Source organism: Coffea arabica, chromosome 2c (assembly GCF_036785885.1).
Source record: "Coffea arabica cultivar ET-39 chromosome 2c, Coffea Arabica ET-39 HiFi, whole genome shotgun sequence".
Lineage (NCBI taxonomy): Eukaryota > Viridiplantae > Streptophyta > Magnoliopsida > Gentianales > Rubiaceae > Coffea > Coffea arabica.
The window spans coordinates 11,768,360-11,788,794 of NC_092312.1; the positions used below are offsets into that span (position 1 = coordinate 11,768,360).

At 37.2% G+C, this 20,435-nt stretch overlaps 3 protein-coding genes and 1 non-coding gene across 9 annotated transcripts; all 4 read left to right on the forward strand.

Annotated features, from left to right (window-relative positions):
• The first annotated feature begins 1,714 nt into the window (after positions 1-1,714).
• On the forward strand, positions 1,715-4,646 carry LOC113726016 (probable 2-carboxy-D-arabinitol-1-phosphatase). Its single transcript, XM_027249472.2, has 7 exons — positions 1,715-2,199; positions 2,410-2,561; positions 3,141-3,260; positions 3,343-3,442; positions 3,612-3,751; positions 3,851-3,930; positions 4,210-4,646. Exons 1-7 carry the CDS (start codon positions 2,040-2,042, stop codon positions 4,349-4,351), a joined length of 894 nt encoding a protein of 297 aa, XP_027105273.1. The 5' UTR covers positions 1,715-2,039; the 3' UTR covers positions 4,352-4,646.
• Positions 4,647-4,985: 339 nt separating this feature from the next.
• On the forward strand, positions 4,986-7,217 carry LOC113726018 (pentatricopeptide repeat-containing protein At2g33760). The gene has a single exon (XM_027249473.2). The coding sequence runs from the start codon at positions 5,276-5,278 to the stop codon at positions 7,058-7,060; it is 1,785 nt and encodes a 594-aa protein (XP_027105274.1). The 5' UTR covers positions 4,986-5,275; the 3' UTR covers positions 7,061-7,217.
• A 5,025-nt stretch (positions 7,218-12,242) lies between these two features.
• LOC113726019 (callose synthase 11-like) lies at positions 12,243-20,140 on the forward strand. Of its 6 annotated transcripts, XR_011838988.1 has the most exons (5): positions 12,243-12,391; positions 12,539-17,962; positions 18,896-18,992; positions 19,106-19,148; positions 19,832-20,140. XR_011838988.1 is itself a non-coding variant. In XM_072074368.1 (3 exons), exon 2 carries the CDS (start codon positions 12,617-12,619, stop codon positions 17,945-17,947), a length of 5,331 nt encoding a protein of 1,776 aa, XP_071930469.1. In that variant the 5' UTR covers positions 12,264-12,391; positions 12,539-12,616; the 3' UTR covers positions 17,948-17,962; positions 19,832-20,140. The 6 variants fall into 6 exon arrangements, 2 of the variants coding, with proteins under 2 accessions (XP_071930469.1, XP_027105275.2); XR_011838987.1 differs by lacking the exon at positions 19,106-19,148; XR_003457460.2 differs by lacking the exon at positions 12,243-12,391 and having other exon boundaries at positions 12,448-17,962.
• LOC113728304 (small nucleolar RNA J33) lies at positions 15,591-15,670 on the forward strand. Its single transcript, XR_003458033.1, has one exon. It is a non-coding gene; the product is annotated as a small nucleolar RNA J33 (small nucleolar RNA).
• Positions 20,141-20,435: the final 295 nt, after the last annotated feature.

Sequence of the window (20,435 nt, forward strand, 5' to 3'; positions counted from 1 at the left end):
GTTGCACTAATCTCAACATAAGACTAACGTTGCTAAAAGCCTATCTTTTACAAAGATGTTTGGACTCGGAAATCTCAATGATTTGCATATTTACGTCTGCTGTGTGTATGAAGATGTGATCATTCAAATAGACAACTAGCAGATCAACTGAAGCTCTTACTGCTAAACGTTCTCAATCTCAATTTTACAAAGATGTTTTATTTCAAACATCTTAGAAGACTTACTTTGATTATCCAAGGACTCGATGTTTCATAAGTTGCTCGTTGAATCGAACCATAACAACAAAACCTTACTTGTGCTCGATAGTCTGCCAAAAGTTTTTTTTTTTTTTTTTTTGTTTTGTTTTTGGGAATGTCCAGAGAATTTATGCTTTTTGTAAAAATATGTAAACATCTCTTGTTGTACATGATTGAGTGTACATGAACTTCAAATACTTATTATATAGAGAATGATAATGCATAAACTATCACATTTGGATATATGACATATATATATAATTTATATTTTAAATTCAAATTTAAATTAGTTATCGTACATTCACTAAAAGATTAATTTCTAAAGAATACTTGAAAATAGAGTAATAGCGCAACCGTGTAAGTAACAGGTGAGGTGCCCGGATCATGACTTTTCTAGGTGTAAAACTTGTTACGAGAGAATTAGCATTAAAAATCTAAAGTTGACTTAAAAAAGTATTAAATTTCGTGGTTTGCAAAATGAAAAAGCCCAATGTTGTCAACATTTTACTTTCTTTTTTTACAAATGGTATGTTACGTACTTCATATTTTGCCGGTATTTTTTTTTTAAAAAAACAATGAAAAAATCGTTCACTTGGGGGGAAAGCCAGGCCTAGATCCAGCACAGCAAATTTTAACGGGGCCGATCTTGGGCCGAATTGGGAGCTTTGGTATGGACCGAATTCAGGCTCAGCAAAGCTGCTGTAAAAAAACCCAGTAACAGGCCTGTAGTATTATTATTATTTTCATTTTTAACAGTAAGGGCAATAATATTAGGATTAACTTTTATGCATTGATAATATAGTAATTTTCTTACAATAGCAATCTTGGATATATGTTATATGTATATGATTTGAATTTTAATTTTGAATTCATATTATATGCTTGTGTAAAAAAACTTTATACTGATACTAACAGTATATAAAAAAAATTATCCACAATACTAACTTGGGTTGCGCCTAGAGTACACCCCATCGAGTTTTGGAGAGTAAAAGGTGAAAAATCTCTCCCGATTGAATTGCTATTTTTTGAATTTTTTTATAAAAAAAATGTATCGTAACGATTTGATAAATTAAAAGAGTGACTAAAAATAGATTCACGAAAAACTTAAATTTTTTTTTTTGAGAAAAAAAACAATCCATATCTTTTGTTTTTATTACTGTTCCAATATAAACTGCAAACATCTTAGACTAATGTACTTTCTCGGCCGCAGAATTCATGCTAAAAGTGAAGAATGATGATAATTAAAGAAGATCTTGCTAGAGTGAAAATTTGAGCTTCTTTTTTTTTAATTTAATTAACGAAGCCTATAAAAACATATTATGTTTTGATAAAGGAAAAGGAATTTGAGCTTCAAATCATCCATTTTCTCATATTGAGTCCTGGCTAGATTTCGCTTCTAACGAAACAAAAGGCAGTCAATTTTCTATCTTAGTGAGTCCGACCGAAAGGAAGGCCAGAACTACCACTTGCCCGCCGCATATCCAATTTGTCCATGTCAAATCCCAAAGAAACCGAGGCAGCGATGACAATTGTCAATGGCTAAAGGTACCCCGCTAAAATCAGCTTTCTGCAGTTACGCAGCGCAAGTGACCTAACCAAAAATAAAAGGAGTCCAAATGAAACTCCCACCACAAAAAATTCAATACAGCCACCTATTGAAATGGTTAAACGGACCATGCCAGCCATAATATCTATCCTGTGTCCCTTCACTTCTTCTTTCTGGGATGTGTTACCTAGGAGGGCATTAACAGAATTAACTAAATATTCTAGCACTTCCACCTGGAGAAAGATCAGTAGGGAAAGATGAGTTGTAGAACAGGAGCACTCATAACCACCAGTCATTTTGCTAGCACTTCAATTTTTGATGATTTCAAGGTATCCACCGAGTTTCATCGTCCCAAGTCATGTTCAAGTGTTCGGATTCAGTGCTCTTCTTCGAGCCCACACCTGCATGTTACTACTGGTAATCCCAACTCATTCAACTTTTCTTGTTCTCTCTTCAAATTTGCGGTGCCTTGGATTCAAGATTCTGAATTCACAGCTGCTTTTCTGCATTCGTCAACTGAGGCTTCTGATGCCCCTGTGTTTGTTCCTCTTGGTTCTTTTTCTCTTTTCCAGACTTTCCAGTTTGCATGACCATAAAATTCGTCTTAATCTGATCTTTGATTAACAGAGAAATTTGGGAATGATGCTTCATTGACTGGTGGAGCATATGACTTCGAAAAGGCAACAACATCCCTTACTCAGAAATTATTGTTTACTCCCAAGAAGGTTACCCTTGTTCGCCATGGTCTCAGCACTTGGAATGAAGAAGGTAGAGTTCAGGTTTGTTGGCCTTGATTTGAAAATCCACTTTTCTTTTAACTTTATCTCCTGCTTCCGTGGCTTCTCTACCTCTGCTTAAGCTCATTTTGCTCCATCTGCTAGACTACTGGATCAGTTGTACCGATTTGATTTATATTAAAGTAAGTTTTGTTCTGTCTTAATTAAGAATTCTTGGTAATTTTAAACCTGTAAGTTCAGAGATTATTTGGTGTAGCACCTAGGTTGCAGAATTCAGATTTTATGAAAGTCTATCTAGCTGCAAGGCTGCAACTGTAATTCTAAATTTAGGAAAACATGTCAAACAATAATCACAGGAAACAAACTTTATGATAGAGGGAAAAAGATTGGCAAAAATATATGGTAGATGGAGTTTACAGAACAACCATGAATACAGTGCATGTATATCCTTTAAAACTCAGTAGCTATAGATCCTTGATCTCATGTGAATGTGGTATACTTTGTTGTATTAGTAAAATTCAATTTGAGGGCCTAATGACAAAAATCATTTGCTTTACTGTTGTTCCAGCATAATTGCCTATTCACTATTTCTAATCAGCTAATGCCATTGTGTTGCTTTAGGGAAGTTCAAATCTCTCCACTTTGACTGAAACTGGAGTAGCTCAAGCAGAGAGGTGCAAGAAAGCATTAGTTGATACGCACTTTGATCAATGTTTCTCCAGTCCAATATCACGTGCCAAGGTCCAAAAAATAAGATTTGTTTTGTATTTTGTGTGTGCTTCAGTGGATGATCCTATTCCTTAATTGCCACTCTCTAATGCAGTCCACAGCTGAAATTATATGGCAAGGTAGGGAGCAGCCTTTGGTTTTTCTTGATTCGCTGAAGGAGGCCCATCTATTTTTCCTCGAAGGGATGAAAAATGGTCAGTCTTCTTTTGTTTTGGACGCGTTCATTCCTTTCCTATTTGTGAATTAATCGAGTTTGTCCATAGATAAGATACAAGTCATTTATAACCTTGATGTAATGCTTCACTATATATTCCTCTGCAATATTTTTCATTTTCCTAAATCACATTTAGTATCTGGAGGCAGTGGATGCTTTGCGGATGTATCCAAAGGAGTATTCAACATGGAGAGAAGATCCAGCAAATTTTATTGTGAATGGTGTCTATCCAGTTCGGAAACTTTGGGACACAGCAAGTGATGCTTGGAAAGAAATCTTACTTACACCTGTAAGATTCTTGTAGTTGCTGTGCATTTCTAGTTATTGCACTGAGAACTGCATTGATTATGTTTCTGAAATTTTCTTGGCTGTGTGGTTTGTGAAACAGGGAGAGAATTTTTTGGTTGTAACGCACAAATCAATGTTGAGAGCGCTGATCTGCATTGCTCTTGGACTAGGCCCAGAGAGGTATTCATTACTTGACAAGAGTAACTTGAATAGTGTGTTGCACCTTGTATAAGTGACTAGTAGTATCAATCATTCTTCCTAAATAGAATTTCTACAAGCCAAAGTCCTTGCAGGATGGGGATAATGTCTCACAATCTTGCGTGAAATGTCTTCTTATGTCATGTCTATTGTATTTTGCAAGATACTACCTGCCCTTTTAATAGCATTTTTACCTTACAACAGTTTTGAGTAACTTGACTCATTCAGCAGTTCTGGGTTAACTGCTTTGCATTCTTTCAGGTTCCGTGCAGTCGACATAAATAACGGTGGGCTATCTGTGTTCAACTTCAACAAACAAGGGGAGGCAATGCTTCAATCATTAAATATGACAGCTCATATGTACACTGATCACATCTACAGGCATCAGAAAAAAGTGAAATGAATGAAGTAATTGAACAGAAACAAGACCATAATCTACTAGCAAAGTTGCTGATCAGAAAAAAGCCAAGTTATCCGTGAACGTTGATCAGAAACAAGCCAAGTTTGTCGTCCGAGAGTCTGGGAAGCAGGCAAGGAGCCAAAAAGAAGCTGAGAGATTGGAAAGAGGCAGTTCCTGTAGACAGATTTTTGATGTCGAATCTAATACTAGAGCTTAGTGACCATATAACATTTTCTCATTGTACTTTCTTTTAGTTTAATGCAATTCAGAAGCAACAAGATACGAGATTTCCAGTTCACATGCTTTCTTGCTTTACCCGAGAAGTTGTCTTTTGATTTCACCTACTACTTAGAATATTAAACTACGACAGCTTGCATAAATTATGGCTTGGTGTAGTTGTATCTGGCCGCTTTACTTCTTATAATGCTGTGTTCTTACAATATTTAGGATTAGCATACACAATATACACTTTTAACAAATAAAAAATTAAAATCTATGATGTAAATATACATAAAAATACATAGACAAAGAAGAATAAATTGCTAAAGTAACACCTAATACCATCCAGAAATTAATCCAACAGCACCAAGTTAATTCATATTTTCAGTACCGAGCTAGATGTAGCTAATTGTGTATTCATGAATTACCGTATCAATCGCCTATTCCACTGTTTATCCCTACTACAACACATTTGGAGAATAAAATGCAAAGCTACACAAATAGGAATTTGGAGACTCTGAGCCGGATTTGATGAGTTCTTGAAGAAGCAAAAAGAACATGTTCAAGTTAAAGAGAGATCCTAAAATGGTACTAGTATACATTAAAAGAATATGTACTGCATCAGCCTTCCGGAATTCAATTGAAAGTCTTGGTGGGAGAATGCATGAAGAGAGACTTTCATGCTAGTAATCTGTCCGTCTTTGCTTGATGAATGCAAAGCTTTCTCAGCAACCAGACACTTTTGGCTTCAATGGAAACAGAACACTGGCACAGACTTCACCGTACCAAATCCTTCTTAGAGCCGGCTCGCATCTCAAACTCCTCAAACAAGTCCATGCCCACATCATCACCACCGGCCGGAACCACCATCTCCCGCTGCTGACTAAGCTCGCCACCTCAGCCATCAGTTCTGGCGCCATCCTGTACGCCCAGAAGCTCTTCCTCTGTGCCCCAACTGTTGACGGTTTTCTCCTCTCTTCCCTCATCACCGCCGCCTCAAAATTCCACTTCCCACTCCAAACCGTCCTCTTCTATCGCCACATGCTTGCGCGTAACATCTCCCCTACTAACTACACATATACTTCTGTGATTAAGGCTTGCGCTCAATTACAGGACCCGAGAACTGGTAGAGTTGTTCATTGCCACATTTTGACTAATGGGTTCAGTTTGGATCAATTTGTTGAAGCTGCATTAGTGAGTTTTTACGCTAAAATTAGGGAATTAAAATTTGCGAGGAAGATGTTCGATGAAATGCCCCAGAAGAGTATTGTCTCGTGGAATTCTATGATTTCAGGTTATGAACAGAATGGATTTGCGGATGAAGCAATCATGCTGTTTGCTAAAATGAGAGAGTTAGGTGTTCAGTTTGATTCTGCTACTCTTGTAAGTGTGTTATCAGCTTGCGCGGACACGGGGGCACTTGAATTGGGAAGCTGGGTTCATGATTATGTGAAGAGCAATCCGATTAGTTTAGACGTGGTTCTTGGTACTGCACTGATTAATATGTATGCCAAGTGTGGGAATGTGAGGAAAGCTCAGGGAGTTTTTGAGCTAATGGATGAGCCCAATGTCATGGCTTGGACTGCCATGATCTCAGGTTATGGAATGCATGGTTTCGGTAAAGAAGCTATTGATTTATTTCGACTGATGATAAATCAGGGAATCTATCCAAATGAAATTACTTTTGTTGCTGTATTGTCTGCATGTGCTCACGCTGGGCTAGTCCAGGCGGGCCGTGAGGCATTTGCTATCATGAAGAATTATGGTATGATGCCGGGCACAGAGCATCATGTTTGCATGGTTGATATGTTTGGGAGGATGGGTTTGCTCAGTGAAGCATATCACTATATAAAGGATCTGTTTCCTGTCCAGCCAGCACCGGCAGTTTGGACTGCCATGCTTGGGGCTTGCAAATTGCACAAAAATTATGATCTTGGTGTAGAAGTTGCTGATAATCTTTTTGCTGCGGAACCTGACAATGCAGGACACTACGTTTTGCTTTCAAATATGTATGCGTTGGCTGGACAGATGGAACGTGTTGAAATGGTTAGAAATGCCGCGATAAGTAAAGAGTTGAAGAAACCAGCTGGTTACAGCGTCATAGAGATTGATCAGAAGGCACATCTTTTTAGCACAGGTGGCATGCCTCACCCTGAGAGCATGGCGATACTTCAGTTCTTGGATGAATTGGTTCAGCAGATCAAGGCAGCAGGTTATGTACCAGTTTCTGAAGCTATTATGCACGAGTTAGAGGAAGAAGAGAAGGAATGTGCTCTTAGATACCACAGCGAGAAGTTTGCTGTAGCTTTCGGACTCTTGAAAACAAGGCAGGGGGTTCCTATTCGAATTGTGAAAAACTTGCGAATCTGCGAGGATTGCCACATGGCTATCAAGTACATTTCATTAGTATCCAAAAGAGAAATTTGTGTTCGAGACAAGCTTCGCTTTCACCATTTTAAAGATGGCTCCTGTTCTTGCAAGGATTTCTGGTGATGTACTGCTGGATCAACTGTCAATAATTAGCATGTTTCAGCATAGATTGACATGAGAGTTACTTATAAAACTTGTCCAAATTTTGCCAGTTTGCTCTTACAACAAATTTACCAACACAGATAATAAAATTTGTAATATTAGTAGTATTTTGGCACAACAGTTGTTATTCGTATATGGTTGCTGGAGTGTCAAATTTTGCCTTCACCAGTCGCTTGGTGCCTAAGAGCGGCCTTCCCACGGTGATCTTTAACAGTAGTGATATGATACAGTATGGTATACGCCAACCAAGGGAGATTAATTACTCCCTCCGTCCCACTTTGATAGTCCTGTTTTCTTTTTTCGTCTGTCCTAAATTATAGTCCACTTTCCAATTGAATAATGTAGTTGTATTTTAATTTTTCTAAAATACCCTTATTCAATGTAAGATGTTGTTACTATAAATCTACCCCATTAATAAGAGTTAATTCTTATTTTACCATTAATTTAAATTTTCATAAAATTGTACTTTAATTAATGTGAAGATATTTTAGAAAAATAGCTACCTAAATTGAGTGTTCCAACAAAGTTAACTACTTTTTTTTAAACTGTATGAAAAAAAAAACAGGACTATCAAAGTGAGACGGAGGGAGTAACATTTGGCGGCGAGAGCTGGGATTACGTGGGCAACTGCGAGTGAGGAGCGTGCGAGAACGCAGGGCGTCCCGAGTGTGGTTCCGGAGTTCCGTGGCGTCTGTAAATTGCAATGCGATGAGTCAGTGGAAAGATAAGCAGTTCGCCAGTTCACTCAGCCGTTGGACGTCTTGGTGCGACGTGTAATGTGGAATTTTTGGTGTATCTGTTTCTCTTTTTCTTTAGTGTGTTTGGACGGGAGATTATTTGTTCAAATATATTTACTTATATCATTATTATAATTTTTAATATATTTTTTTATCTTTTTAATTATTTTTTTATCTCATATATATCATATCACAAAAAATATTACAGTAAAAATATCTCAAATAATTTATATCCAAATGAGGGTTTGTTTGGATTAAGCATTATTTTCTCAATTTTATTTGTTTACATCATCATTACAATTTTTAATATATTTTTTTATTTTTTTAATTATCTTTTTATCTCACATATATCACATCATAAAAAGTGCTACAGTAAAAATATCCTAAATAACATACAATCGAAACAAGCCCGATCATCTTTGTTTTTTTGGTTTATCTGTTTCATCATCACTCGTGATGAAAAAGAGAAATTAGCCACTGTACATTTACTGTTTTTCGATAGCCAGCTGCTCGGAAACAAGTTGTTTTTCTTACGTCATAACATTTTTTCATTATCATTTTATTTTTCAATCATTATCACTTTAATATCATTTGTGTCACGTCATAAAAAATTTAGAAAGTTTTTTTCGAATAATCTTTCATCTACCTTTTAAGAACTGGATTAACAATCTTCAATTAATTATTAGTGTGGTTACATCTTGTTTTTAGCTAGATACAAAGCAGTTGGTACAGAACAAACTGGGATGGTTCGGTAGAGTTGAATTCTCACTGTAGTTGTTTGGGGTTCTTGACAGTGTAATTCTTTCATCAACGGGTGTTAATTCATGGACCTTGAGAAAAGCAAATTATAAAATTATTTATTATTTAAAATTTTAATTAAAAATTAGGAAAAAAAAGTTCGTATGAAACAAAACGTATGGTACTATTACTGTATTAAGAAGAAAATTTCAACCGAATCATCATTCTTTTGAGAAAAAACTTAGAAGATAAAGGACACATAATTGATTAACATGCAGAATAAGAAAAACTGTAATCAAGCAAGTAATAAAGACAATTATGAGATCCAAAGATCCAAATTATTTGAAGTTTTACAAGAAAAAAGCCTAGTAATTGTAAATTATTTGACTCTTCCTATCTCATTTATACATAAGGTACCAAGGGATCATATCTTACATCTAGCACAACTAAGCATGAGAGCCAAAGTTCATGCTGGAAGAGTAATGCCTAAATGGACTGTGATTTTTTGTCGAAAAATTCTTATATTTCTTGTAAATTCATTTTCAATCATTTTTTTTTCATGTAGGGTAAAATACAAAAAAGTCCCCTGTAGTAAACCTAATACACAGAAAAGTCTCCCGTAATTTCAAAATATATAACACTACACCCCGTACTTTGAACTAAATTGTAAAGGTGACGGAATCCGTTAAATTTAACGGAAATGACTTATTGGAACATAAAAAAAAATTTTTATATCAAATTTTTAATAAATATACATGTTCTATCCCTTAAATCTCAATTCTCTCTATCTAGAGAATAAAACAAATCATTTTTTTGAATTGCCTTTCGCTTAATTATATCAGGGCATTTTTGTCATTTTGTCCATTTCCGTTAAAGTTTAACAGATTCCGTCATCTTTACAATTTAGTTCAAAGTACGGGATGTTGTATTGTATATTTTGAAACCACGAGGGATTTTTCTGTATATTAGATTTATCACAGGGGACTTTTTTGTTTTTTACCCTTTCATGTATATCAAATTGTTATAGTATATTTGTTTTTACAAAAATTTTTAAAAATAACAATTTAAATGAGAATTTTGCTTAACACGGTATTAATTTTGGTATTGAATTTTTTATACGATCACCAGTCGCCAAGGGAACAAAAATGGCAGTATATTCTCCAGTCACGTGAAGGGTCCAGTTTGGCAGCGTGCGGTGGATTCCACACTAAAAAACGAATCAAACAAGTTGCAAAGATTATCAGAGGGTCACGGACCATTCATATTGCGTGCACTTAATTCCTTTTTAAAATTGGCTTTTTGAATAATTTTGTAAATTCTCTTACTAGTGGATGTGATCTAGAATTAAAAAGAAATTTTTTTACGTCAGCTCTTCTGAAGATAGTTACAAGTACTTTCATACAAGACGATTATATGGTATTTTAATGAAAATTCTTCTGTAATAGCAGTGGAGTACTTTTTAATTGAATACACGCATTTTGTGAGGTGAAAAAGTTATTATGTAGTGTTTTTACAAAATCTTTTTATCATACAATCAAAGACTTTTTTTTTAAAAAAAACAAAAGTTACTTTTAACTATTATTAATGTTAACCTTTGACTGAGAAAAGTTGTTGTTGGCTAAATTTTAATTTGAAGAAATAATTAAGCACTAATTGGTTGGGTACATGTGTCCGACGACTTTATTTTGATTTACCCATATCAACTAAAAGCTTTTTCTTTTGATAAACTCGTGCTCCCGCTTTTTAAGTTTTATTAATCCACAGTCTAATGATCTTTTTGTTTTTGTTTCTTTTTCCAATTAAAAGCATCCAGATGTAGTAATAGTTTGGTGCACGTGTCTCTATCTTCACCGGCTCTCGAGTCTTCTTGGGCTTGCGTTTGTCTTGCACTCGCAACCATGCTTGACTCAGCAATCAATGCAGGCATATTTCTTCACACGACTCCCAAGACGGCAAGCTGCAGTGCGCAAGTATGTAAAAGTTCACGTGCTTTGTTACTGTATTTGTTTTTTTTTTTCCCCTCTTGATTTGTTTGGACAAGAGATTATTTGAAAAAATTACTTATTTGACTGTATTATAAATATGTTTTTAATTTATTTTTTTATCTTTTTAAGTAATTTTGTCTCAAATATATCATATCTAAAAAATATTATAATAATTATTTAAAATAATACCTCAAATAAAACTTTTGTTACTGAATATGATAAACACGTGACTTCAATATCTAAGATGGTGTAATTTCGAGCGCATTATTTTTTTTAAAGGTAAAAGGATTATTAGAGCTTGTTTGCATCAAAAGTTTTTTGAAAGTTTTTTATTTAGTGTGTTTGGATAGCCAAATAATAGCTGAAAATTATTTGTTTACATCACAAAAGATAATTATTTAGTGTGTTACAATAATTATTTCAAATAATTTCCTATCCAAATACAATGAATATTATTTATTGTGACTCTTTTTTGATGTAATGTATACAAAATAAAAAATAAAAAATAAGCATATTTTGCGAATAATAAAAAGAATTTCAAACAAACCAATCCAATTGCTTTGCAATAACTTAGAAAATCAGTGATAAATTATTGCGATGTTCCTTTACCCTTAACTCATAACGTCATCCTAGCTTTTCCACACCTCTAATGTGCTACTCTAACGTTAGCACATTCAAATTATCCTCGTCAGTATAAATTCAAACATTATTAACTTTTTTTGGAATAAAATATTAGAAAGTGCAATCAAGTCGAATCAAGTTTGACTAGTGCACTCTTTTAAGTTTTTGATTCGAGTTAAAAAATTTAGACTCGAACCTGTTGAGCTCAAAATCAAACTTGAGTTGGATTTTGTTTTACTTTACTTGAGTTGAAGCCGGAGTTCATGCAAATCAAATTCAATCGAGTTTAACTCAAACTCAATTAAGTTTAATCAAACTTAATCAAATTTTAGAAATATAAATTAATATTTTATATAATTTTAAATAAATGACAAAATAGACATTTTATACTAGCAAATAGAAAACATATATACGTGAAATTTGATCGAGTTCGATGAATTTTTGACTTTCATGTATTAGGTTCGAGTTTCACTCAAATATTGGCTGAACAAACTCACGAACTACTCGATTAAATTCGACTCATTTGCATATCTGTAAAATATGTTAATAAACTTAAGAAAAGGATATTAACCGTATATTCATTTATTTGATGAAAAATGTTAAAATACTGCTTAACGAGAAAAGTGCTTGTAAATTGATTCGCTACTATTATTTAAAACGAGACGCAACGCAACTTGGGTGAAAGAAGAGCAGTGAAAAGCAAAAACACATGAATAACCTCAAATCATCCGCAGCCTAATCTTACCCCACCGAAATTATCTATTGATTAATTACTCTCAGAATCATATTTATCTATGAAGATCATTCCCAGCGTAATAGATCCCCCATGATTTGAGATTTTCGCTAAAATTTGTTTTATTCTGCAATAAATAGATGATAGCTTTCCAATCCACAGTAACTGAAAGGGCACGTGTAAAAATGTTATTAATGTTTCCAATTCCCTCCTTTGAAGATCATTCCCAAAATCTCTCCCATTATTTGAATTGGCATTCATTACTGATCGGTTTATCCAGTCTCTACTGTAACTTACACTTCGGAAAGCCCGCTTTTCAGTATCCCAGTAACCACGTACTTCCCACTCGCAATCCTATAGCGCGTGGCCAACATCCCACCAGCGAATTAGAGACATTCCCATGATAGATAGTAACCCAACCTCCACGGCCACCCCTACTGATAAGCTCATCTTCAGTCAGTCAAGAAAAGGCAAAGAGGTTACTACCACTTTTTCTTCCATTGTCCCTTTTGTTTGTTCTTTCTTTTACTCCTCAATCACTTTAATATTCTTTTGTAGTATATACTAATAAATGCGAGCGATTCTTTATCACTTTATTTCTGACTGTTACTTCGGTCTTTTGAAGCTCAACAACAACTCCAGTGGCTAAAGCAACAATTTCTGAAGAACCCATTTGCTTGAATATCCTGAAGAAGCTGATGCTATGAATTTAAGGCAGCGTCCTCAAGCTACGCCCGGCCGCGGGACACTTGACGCGCCGCCTCGACCTCCCTTACAGCAGCAGGAGCCATATAACATAATTCCCATTCATAATCTCTGGACTGGCCATCCTTCTCTCCGGTACCCAGAGGTACGGGCCGCCGTAGCCGCCCTGCGCGCCACTGAGGACCTCAAGGTGCCGTCCTTTATGCCGTGGAATGATTCCATGGATATCGTGGACTGGCTGGGGTTCTTCTTCGGGTTCCAAGGGGACAACGTGAAGAACCAAAGAGAGCACTTGGTGCTTCACTTGGCAAACTCCCAAATGCGCCTCCAACCTCCCCCAGCAAGCGTCGATCGCCTTGATTTTGATGTACTCCGCCGCTTTAGTCAGAAGTTGCTCAAGAATTACACCTCATGGTGCTCTTATTTGCGTAAAAGGTCTCAGGTTCGGCTTCCGAAACGCCGGAACTCTGCCCTTCTCCGCCGGGAACTCTTGTATGTAAGCCTCTACTTGTTGATTTGGGGCGAGGCGGCGAACCTCCGCTTTACGCCGGAATGTTTGTGTTATATTTATCATAACATGGCTGGGGAGTTAAATCACATTCTTGATGGGCATATTGATGAAAATACTGGACAGCCGTATGTTCCCTCGACTTGTGGTCAATATGGTTTCTTGAATTATATTGTTACACCTATTTACACTGCAATTAAGGGTGAAGTTGCGAGGAGCAGAAATGGGGCTGCCCCACATTCTGCTTGGAGGAATTATGATGATATTAACGAGTACTTTTGGAGTAGAAAGTGCTTTAAGAGACTGAAATGGCCTATTGATTTGTCGAGTAATTTTCTTTTGGTTAGTGGTGGCGAGAGAGTAGGGAAGACAGGATTTGTGGAGCAAAGAACTTTCTGGAATGTTTTTAGGAGTTTTGATAGGTTGTGGGTGATGCTAATTTTGTTCTTTCAGGCTGCTATGCTTGTTGCCTGGGAGCGAAGCAAGTATCCATGGCAAGCCTTGGAGAGTAGGGATCTGCAGGTGCAGCTGCTTACAATATTCATTACTTGGGCAGCCTTGAGATTTGTTCAAGCAATTCTTGATGCTGGGACGCAGTACAGTTTAGTCTCAAGGGACACGATATGGATTGGCGTGAGAATGGTGTTAAAAGGGTTAGATGCTCTCACGTGGACCGTTGTGTTTGGGGTGTTTTATGGGAGGATTTGGAGCCAAAAAAATTCTGATGGCAGGTGGTCATATGGAGCAAACCAGAGAATATTGACATTTCTGAAGGTTGCTTTAGTCTACGTCATTCCTGAGTTGTTGGCTCTGGTTCTTTTCATTCTTCCATGGATTCGAAATTTACTCGAGGAAGTGGATTGGACTATCTTTCGCTGGTTAAGATGGTGGTTTTATACCCCAATATTTGTCGGTCGGGGGCTCAGGGAAGGACTTGTTAGTAACATAAAGTACACGATATTTTGGATTCTTGTGCTGCTTTCAAAATTCTTGTTCAGTTACTTTCTTCAGATCAAGCCCCTGGTTGCTCCAACAAAGGCTCTTCTGAAGATGCATGGAACATACAGGTGGCATCAATTTTTTGGTAGCACCAATAGAACGGCTGTAATTATGTTGTGGGTTCCTGTTATTTTGATATATTTAATGGATTTGTTAGTTTGGTATTCAATATTCTCCTCTATTGTCGGGGGAGTTATTGGATTGTTTTCTCATATAGGCGAGATCCGAAACATTCAACAGCTGAGGCTTCGATTCCAGTTCTTTGCAAGCGCATTGCAATTTAATCTAATGCCTGAGGATCACACCACAGGCTCGAAAGCAACACTGGTACACAAACTGCGGGATGCACTGCATAGACTGAAGCTGCGGTATGGCCTTGGCCAGCCATACAAGAAGATGGAATCTAGCCAGGTGGAAGCAACTAGGTTTGCATTGCTGTGGAATGAAATGATAATTACTTTGAGAGAGGAAGACCTGGTCAGTGACCAGGAAGTGGAGCTAATGGAACTGCCTCCTAATTGTTGGAACATTAAGGTTATTCGATGGCCCTGTGCTCTTCTCTGCAATGAGCTCTTGCTTGCTCTCAGTCATGCAACAGAACTGGAGGATGCGCCAGATAGATGGGTATGGTATAGGATTTGCAAGAATGAGTACAGACGCTGTGCTGTAATTGAGGTGTATGATAGCATCAAATATTTGCTTTGTGACGTTATTATTAAATATGGCACAGAAGAGCATTCAATAGTCACTAATCTGTTCACTGGCATTGATGAAAGCATTCATTTTGAAAAGTTCGCAGCGACATACAAGACATCTGTTTTCCCCAAGATTCATGAACAGTTGATATCTCTCATCCATCTTTTGCTCATGCCTCAGAAGAACATGACAAAGATAGTGAATGTAATGCAGTACTTGTATGAGCTTTCTGTTCGAGAATTTCCACGGATGAAGAAATCTGTTGCACTGTTGAAACAGGAAGGTTTAGCACCTCTAAATCCTGCATCATCTGCTGATGGACAACTTTTTGAAAATGCTCTGGAATTTCCTGAAGCTGGAGACATTTTCTTCTATAGGCAGCTAAGACGTTTGCAGACAATACTTACATCTAAAGATTCAATGCACAATGTCCCAAGAAATCTTGAGTCGAGGAGACGCATTGCTTTCTTTAGTAATTCGTTATTTATGAACATGCCACGAGCTCCGCAAGTTGAGAAGATGATGGCCTTCAGTGTCTTGACTCCTTACTATGATGAAGATGTGTTGTATGGTAAAGAAATGCTTAGAAGTCCCAATGAAGATGGCATCTCAACCTTATTTTATTTGCAGAAGATTTATGAAGATGAGTGGACAAATTTTCTGGAGAGGATGCGCAGGGAAGGTATGGAAAATGATGATGAGATTTGGACCACAAAGGTGAGGGATCTCCGACTGTGGGCATCACACAGAGGCCAGACATTGTCTCGTACAGTGAGAGGGATGATGTACTACTATAGGGCACTGAAAATGCTTGCCTTCCTTGATACTGCGTCTGAGTTGGATATAAGGCAGGGATCGGACGGAAATGCTTATCTTGCTTCACTGCAGCAGAACAGCGGTTTGGAGGGACTAGATTCTCACACGGCATCAACTTCTCAAACTCTTGGCCGAGCAAGTAGCAGTGTGAGCCTTCTTTTCAAAGGTCACGAGTTTGGCAGTGCTATGATGAAATTCACTTATGTTGTTGCCTGCCAGATGTATGGGCATCATAAGGGAAAGGGTGATCCTCGTGCTGAAGATATTTTCAACTTGATGAAAAATAATGAGGCCCTTCGAGTAGCTTATGTTGACGAGGTTTACCTGGGAAGGGAAGAGGTGGAATATTACTCTGTCTTGGTGAAGTATGATCAACAACTAAAGAGAGAGGTTGAAATTTACCGTATCAAGTTGCCTGGTCCATTGAAGCTGGGTGAAGGTAAACCAGAGAACCAGAACCATGCCATCATTTTTACTCGCGGTGATGCTATTCAGACCATAGATATGAACCAAGATAATTATTTTGAGGAGGCATTGAAGATGCGGAATTTACTGGAGGAGTTTAAATCCTATCATGGTATCAGGAGGCCCACAATTCTCGGAATTCGTGAAAATATTTTTACTGGTTCTGTGTCATCTCTTGCTTGGTTCATGTCTGCTCAAGAAATGAGTTTTGTAACTCTGGGGCAACGAGTTCTGGCAAATCCTTTGAAGGTTCGGATGCACTACGGTCATCCTGATGTCTTTGACAGATTCTGGTTTTTGACTCGAGGTGGCATAAGCAAAGCTTCTAAAGTGATCAATATTAGTGAGGACATATATGCGGGATTCAATTGCACGTTGCGAGGTGGCAATGTGACCCACCATGAGTACATACAGGTGGGTAAGGGAAGGGATGTTGGATTAAATCAGATATCCATGTTTGAGGCAAAGGTTGCTAGCGGCAATGGTGAGCAGGTCTTGAGTAGAGATGTATACAGGTTGGGTCATCGGCTAGATTTCTTTCGTATGCTTTCGTTCTTTTATAGTACTGTCGGATACTTCTTCAACACCATGATGGTGGTCCTCATGGTCTACACTTTTCTTTGGGGACGCCTTTATCTTGCTCTCAGTGGTGTTGAAAACAGTGCCAAGGAAGCGAGTGACAATAAAGCGCTTGGTGCAATCTTGAATCAACAGTTCATCATCCAAATTGGTATTTTCACTGCCCTCCCAATGATTGTGGAAAATTCTCTAGAACATGGGTTCCTTCCTGCTATTTGGGATTTTGTAACAATGCAACTGCAGCTTGCTTCACTGTTTTACACATTCTCACTTGGAACACGTGCACATTATTTTGGTCGGACCATTCTTCATGGAGGTGCCAAGTACAGGGCTACTGGACGTGGTTTTGTTGTGCAACATAAAAGCTTTGCAGAGAACTATAGATTATATGCTCGCAGCCATTTTGTGAAAGCAATTGAGCTTGGAGTGATTCTCATAGTGTACGCCTCACATAGTCCTTTGGCTTCAAATACCTTTGTTTACATTGCAATGACCATCTCAAGTTGGTTCCTTGTTGTATCGTGGATGATGTCACCCTTTATCTTCAATCCTTCTGGTTTTGATTGGTTGAAAACTGTCTACGACTTCGATGATTTCATGAAATGGCTATGGTATAATAGAGGAGTTTTCATAAAAGCAGATCTCAGCTGGGAAACATGGTGGTACGAGGAGCAGGAGCACTTGAGGACAACTGGTCTTTGGGGAAAATTACTGGAGATTATTTTAGATCTTCGTTTCTTCTTTTTCCAGTACGGAATTGTTTACCACTTGAACATTACTGGTAAGAACAAAAGTATTGCTGTGTATTTGCTGTCTTGGATCTACATGGTTGTGGCAGTTGCAATCTATATTGTCATAGGATATGCTCAGGAAAAGTATGCTGCAAAGAAGCATATCTACTATCGACTGGTTCAGTTGGTTGTTATTGTGCTTATTGTACTTGTGATCTTTCTGTTGCTCAAGTTCACTGGCTTTACATTTCTTGATCTTATCTCGAGTCTCTTGGCATTTATACCCACGGGATGGGGCATAATACAAATTGCTCAAGTTCTCAGGCCTTTTCTGCAATCCACAGTAGTTTGGGAGACTCTAGTCTCCTTGGCTCGTCTGTATGATATGATATTTGGGTTAATTGTTATGGTTCCTCTGGCAATTGTGTCATGGATGCCTGGACTAGAGTCGATGCAGACAAGGATGCTGTTCAATGAAGCTTTCAGCAGGGGACTCCAGATATCTCAGATCCTGACTGGCAAAAAGTCCAACTAGGACATGTAATAACAGGTAGTTTTCTATTTCAAATTTCTCAAATACTCCTCCCATGTGGATATACAAGGACCTGTGTTGTGCAGTTCCTTGTACCCAATTGTTTGCTTCTGCTTAATCTAATTGTGTGCTTGTGCTTAATCTACTTTTTCATTGCAGTGATTTTTGACTAATTCTTCATTTGTGAATTAGGAATATTAGCTGCAACTTGTGACTACATAGGAACGAGATTGGAGGGAAGGGTTGGGTTGGGTGGTAAGGTAGGAGGGATTGTAAGTTGGAGGTCTTGAAGTTGGAGGTCCTGGGTTCAAGACCTCCCACTTACACCAAAAAAAAAAAAAAAAAAAGCATAGTAATGAGATTGTGTCAGATCCTTCTGGTCTTTTCCAGATATTCAAAAGCTTGGTGGACCACTTCTGATCAATTAACAATTGCCTTGGATCAATGAGAATACTAGATTGAATCTCAAACCCTGAGTTATTATTTTACTTTTCTTTACTTGGCTTTAGTGTCTTCCTTTTTCTTTGCACTTGATTCTGGAAAGTATAAGAATTGCATTGACCTGGGTAATATCTGACTCCTTTGTCCTGTCTAAGCAGGAAAGTTCAGGTTGCCTTCCTTTTGGATCTTAAATTGATACGAGTTCTCAATCTTCGAAGGAGTTTTTCTTCTGTAGCCAGACTTGTAAAGCTGAAGTACAATTTTGGGCCTAGATATGAAACCTGAATTATTGATTGATGTCTTTATTACTGTTGGTCATTTCTTGGAATCGACATAGATTTCTATGTTGCCATGATTGAAACAAAATTTAGATTGTGGTTTTCTCACAGCATGAAGTTTTGCCTTAACAAGGCTGTGGATGTTGATAAGATTATATTCATGAAAAAAATTTATAAACTGTATATTTTGTCAAATAATGAAGCTAATTTACCTGATATTCGGTCCTGACAGGCTGTTGGCACCAACCAGGATCAACTTTACATATGGGCCTTGAAGAGCCATGGCCCACTTAATTCTAGAAATCTGCCTTCTGTAATTTCCATCTAAGGTTAGAAATCCTCACATATGACTTGTCAATTGTAAAACTAGACTGTATAATATTTCCTTCTATTTCTAAACGAAGGTTCTAAAAGTTGTTTTTGGTCTTTGTACCCCAACAAGATTTGGCTGTTAGCTGGATACCAGAGTAGATCGCTTGTAGTAGGTATGATTGCCTGATAATTAAGAATTTATGCTTGTTCATTGATTCTATCCTCACAGGCAAATCAACCACAGGGTTGAAATCTGTTAATCTAATTGCCAGCCGTTATCTGACTTTAGTTCTATCCAACAAGAAGGTTAAAATTTTCCTCTTTTAGAAGCTGAAAGCATACGGGATCTAGTATGAGCCATAAGTGGAGTAGCGACATGGAATGTAATTGGCCCTATGGCGAATGCCAAGGACATGAGTGAACTGGTCATGGTTTTATCTATAAAGAGGTCAGGGATGGCACCAAATAAATGAAACTGGTTCAAATATGGGTTGTAAGCTGCTGGTCAGCGAGCGTTTCATGTAATTTAATTCAAACAAAAAAAAAACAAAGAAAAAAAAAATAGTAGTCTCAGTAATCATCATGATATTGCTATAGTGAATTCTCAATTTGTTCTTTTAATGAAGAGGGCTGTGATTATTGTTTTTGTTTCTCCTTCTTTACTGGCCCTATGATTTACAAGCGCAGTTTTTTTTTCTTTTTAATTTTCTTTGTTTTTTTCACATGGTTGATACAACTAAATGACTGATTCCGAGTAGTCGCATTTTCATTTCATGGTTTGCCATTGTTTGGCTATTTGCCGGATTAAAAGACTGCTTGTCTTTCTATTACTTAGACATGATTTTCTTCTTTCCAGGCCTAAAGGAGAAATTTCTCTGGAGTATCTCTTGGACTAATGCACTGGCAGCATGTAATTCCGATGATGGACAGTCCTGTTATATTTTGATTTTGATGCTCAGTGGTTGGGCAATAACCAGGAAGCAGTATATAATTAACTGTTAGTGGGATGATTAGTTACACGCTTATAGTTTTGTAATTAAGCAATTTGAAGAAATAGACTTGGTTTTCCTTGTTCATGTAAACATCTCTGATCTGATGCTGTACATATTTTCACATGTAAATTAAAGTAGCTTGGTGCTGTTCCAGACTACAGTTTTGTGCAAAATTTTTAGACAATTTCGATCTGCTTTTTGGAAAAGCTCCTCTTAAATTGTGCTCCTCTTATTGCCTTTTATGGACCAGCTGTTCGAGTTGTAACAGATTAGAGAGTATCACCATTTATACATTGAAATTGAAGAAAGCATTTCCTTCAGTTGGAAAAGATGATAGTAGCATCATTCTTCTTTAATGGTAGAGGTAAGTGAGTATTATTTTGAAGCAGGTTAGACCACTCTATAACGGCCTCATAGTTGGGGATCATGTTCATTTTCATTAAAAATATGATGCAATTGAAGCTACTG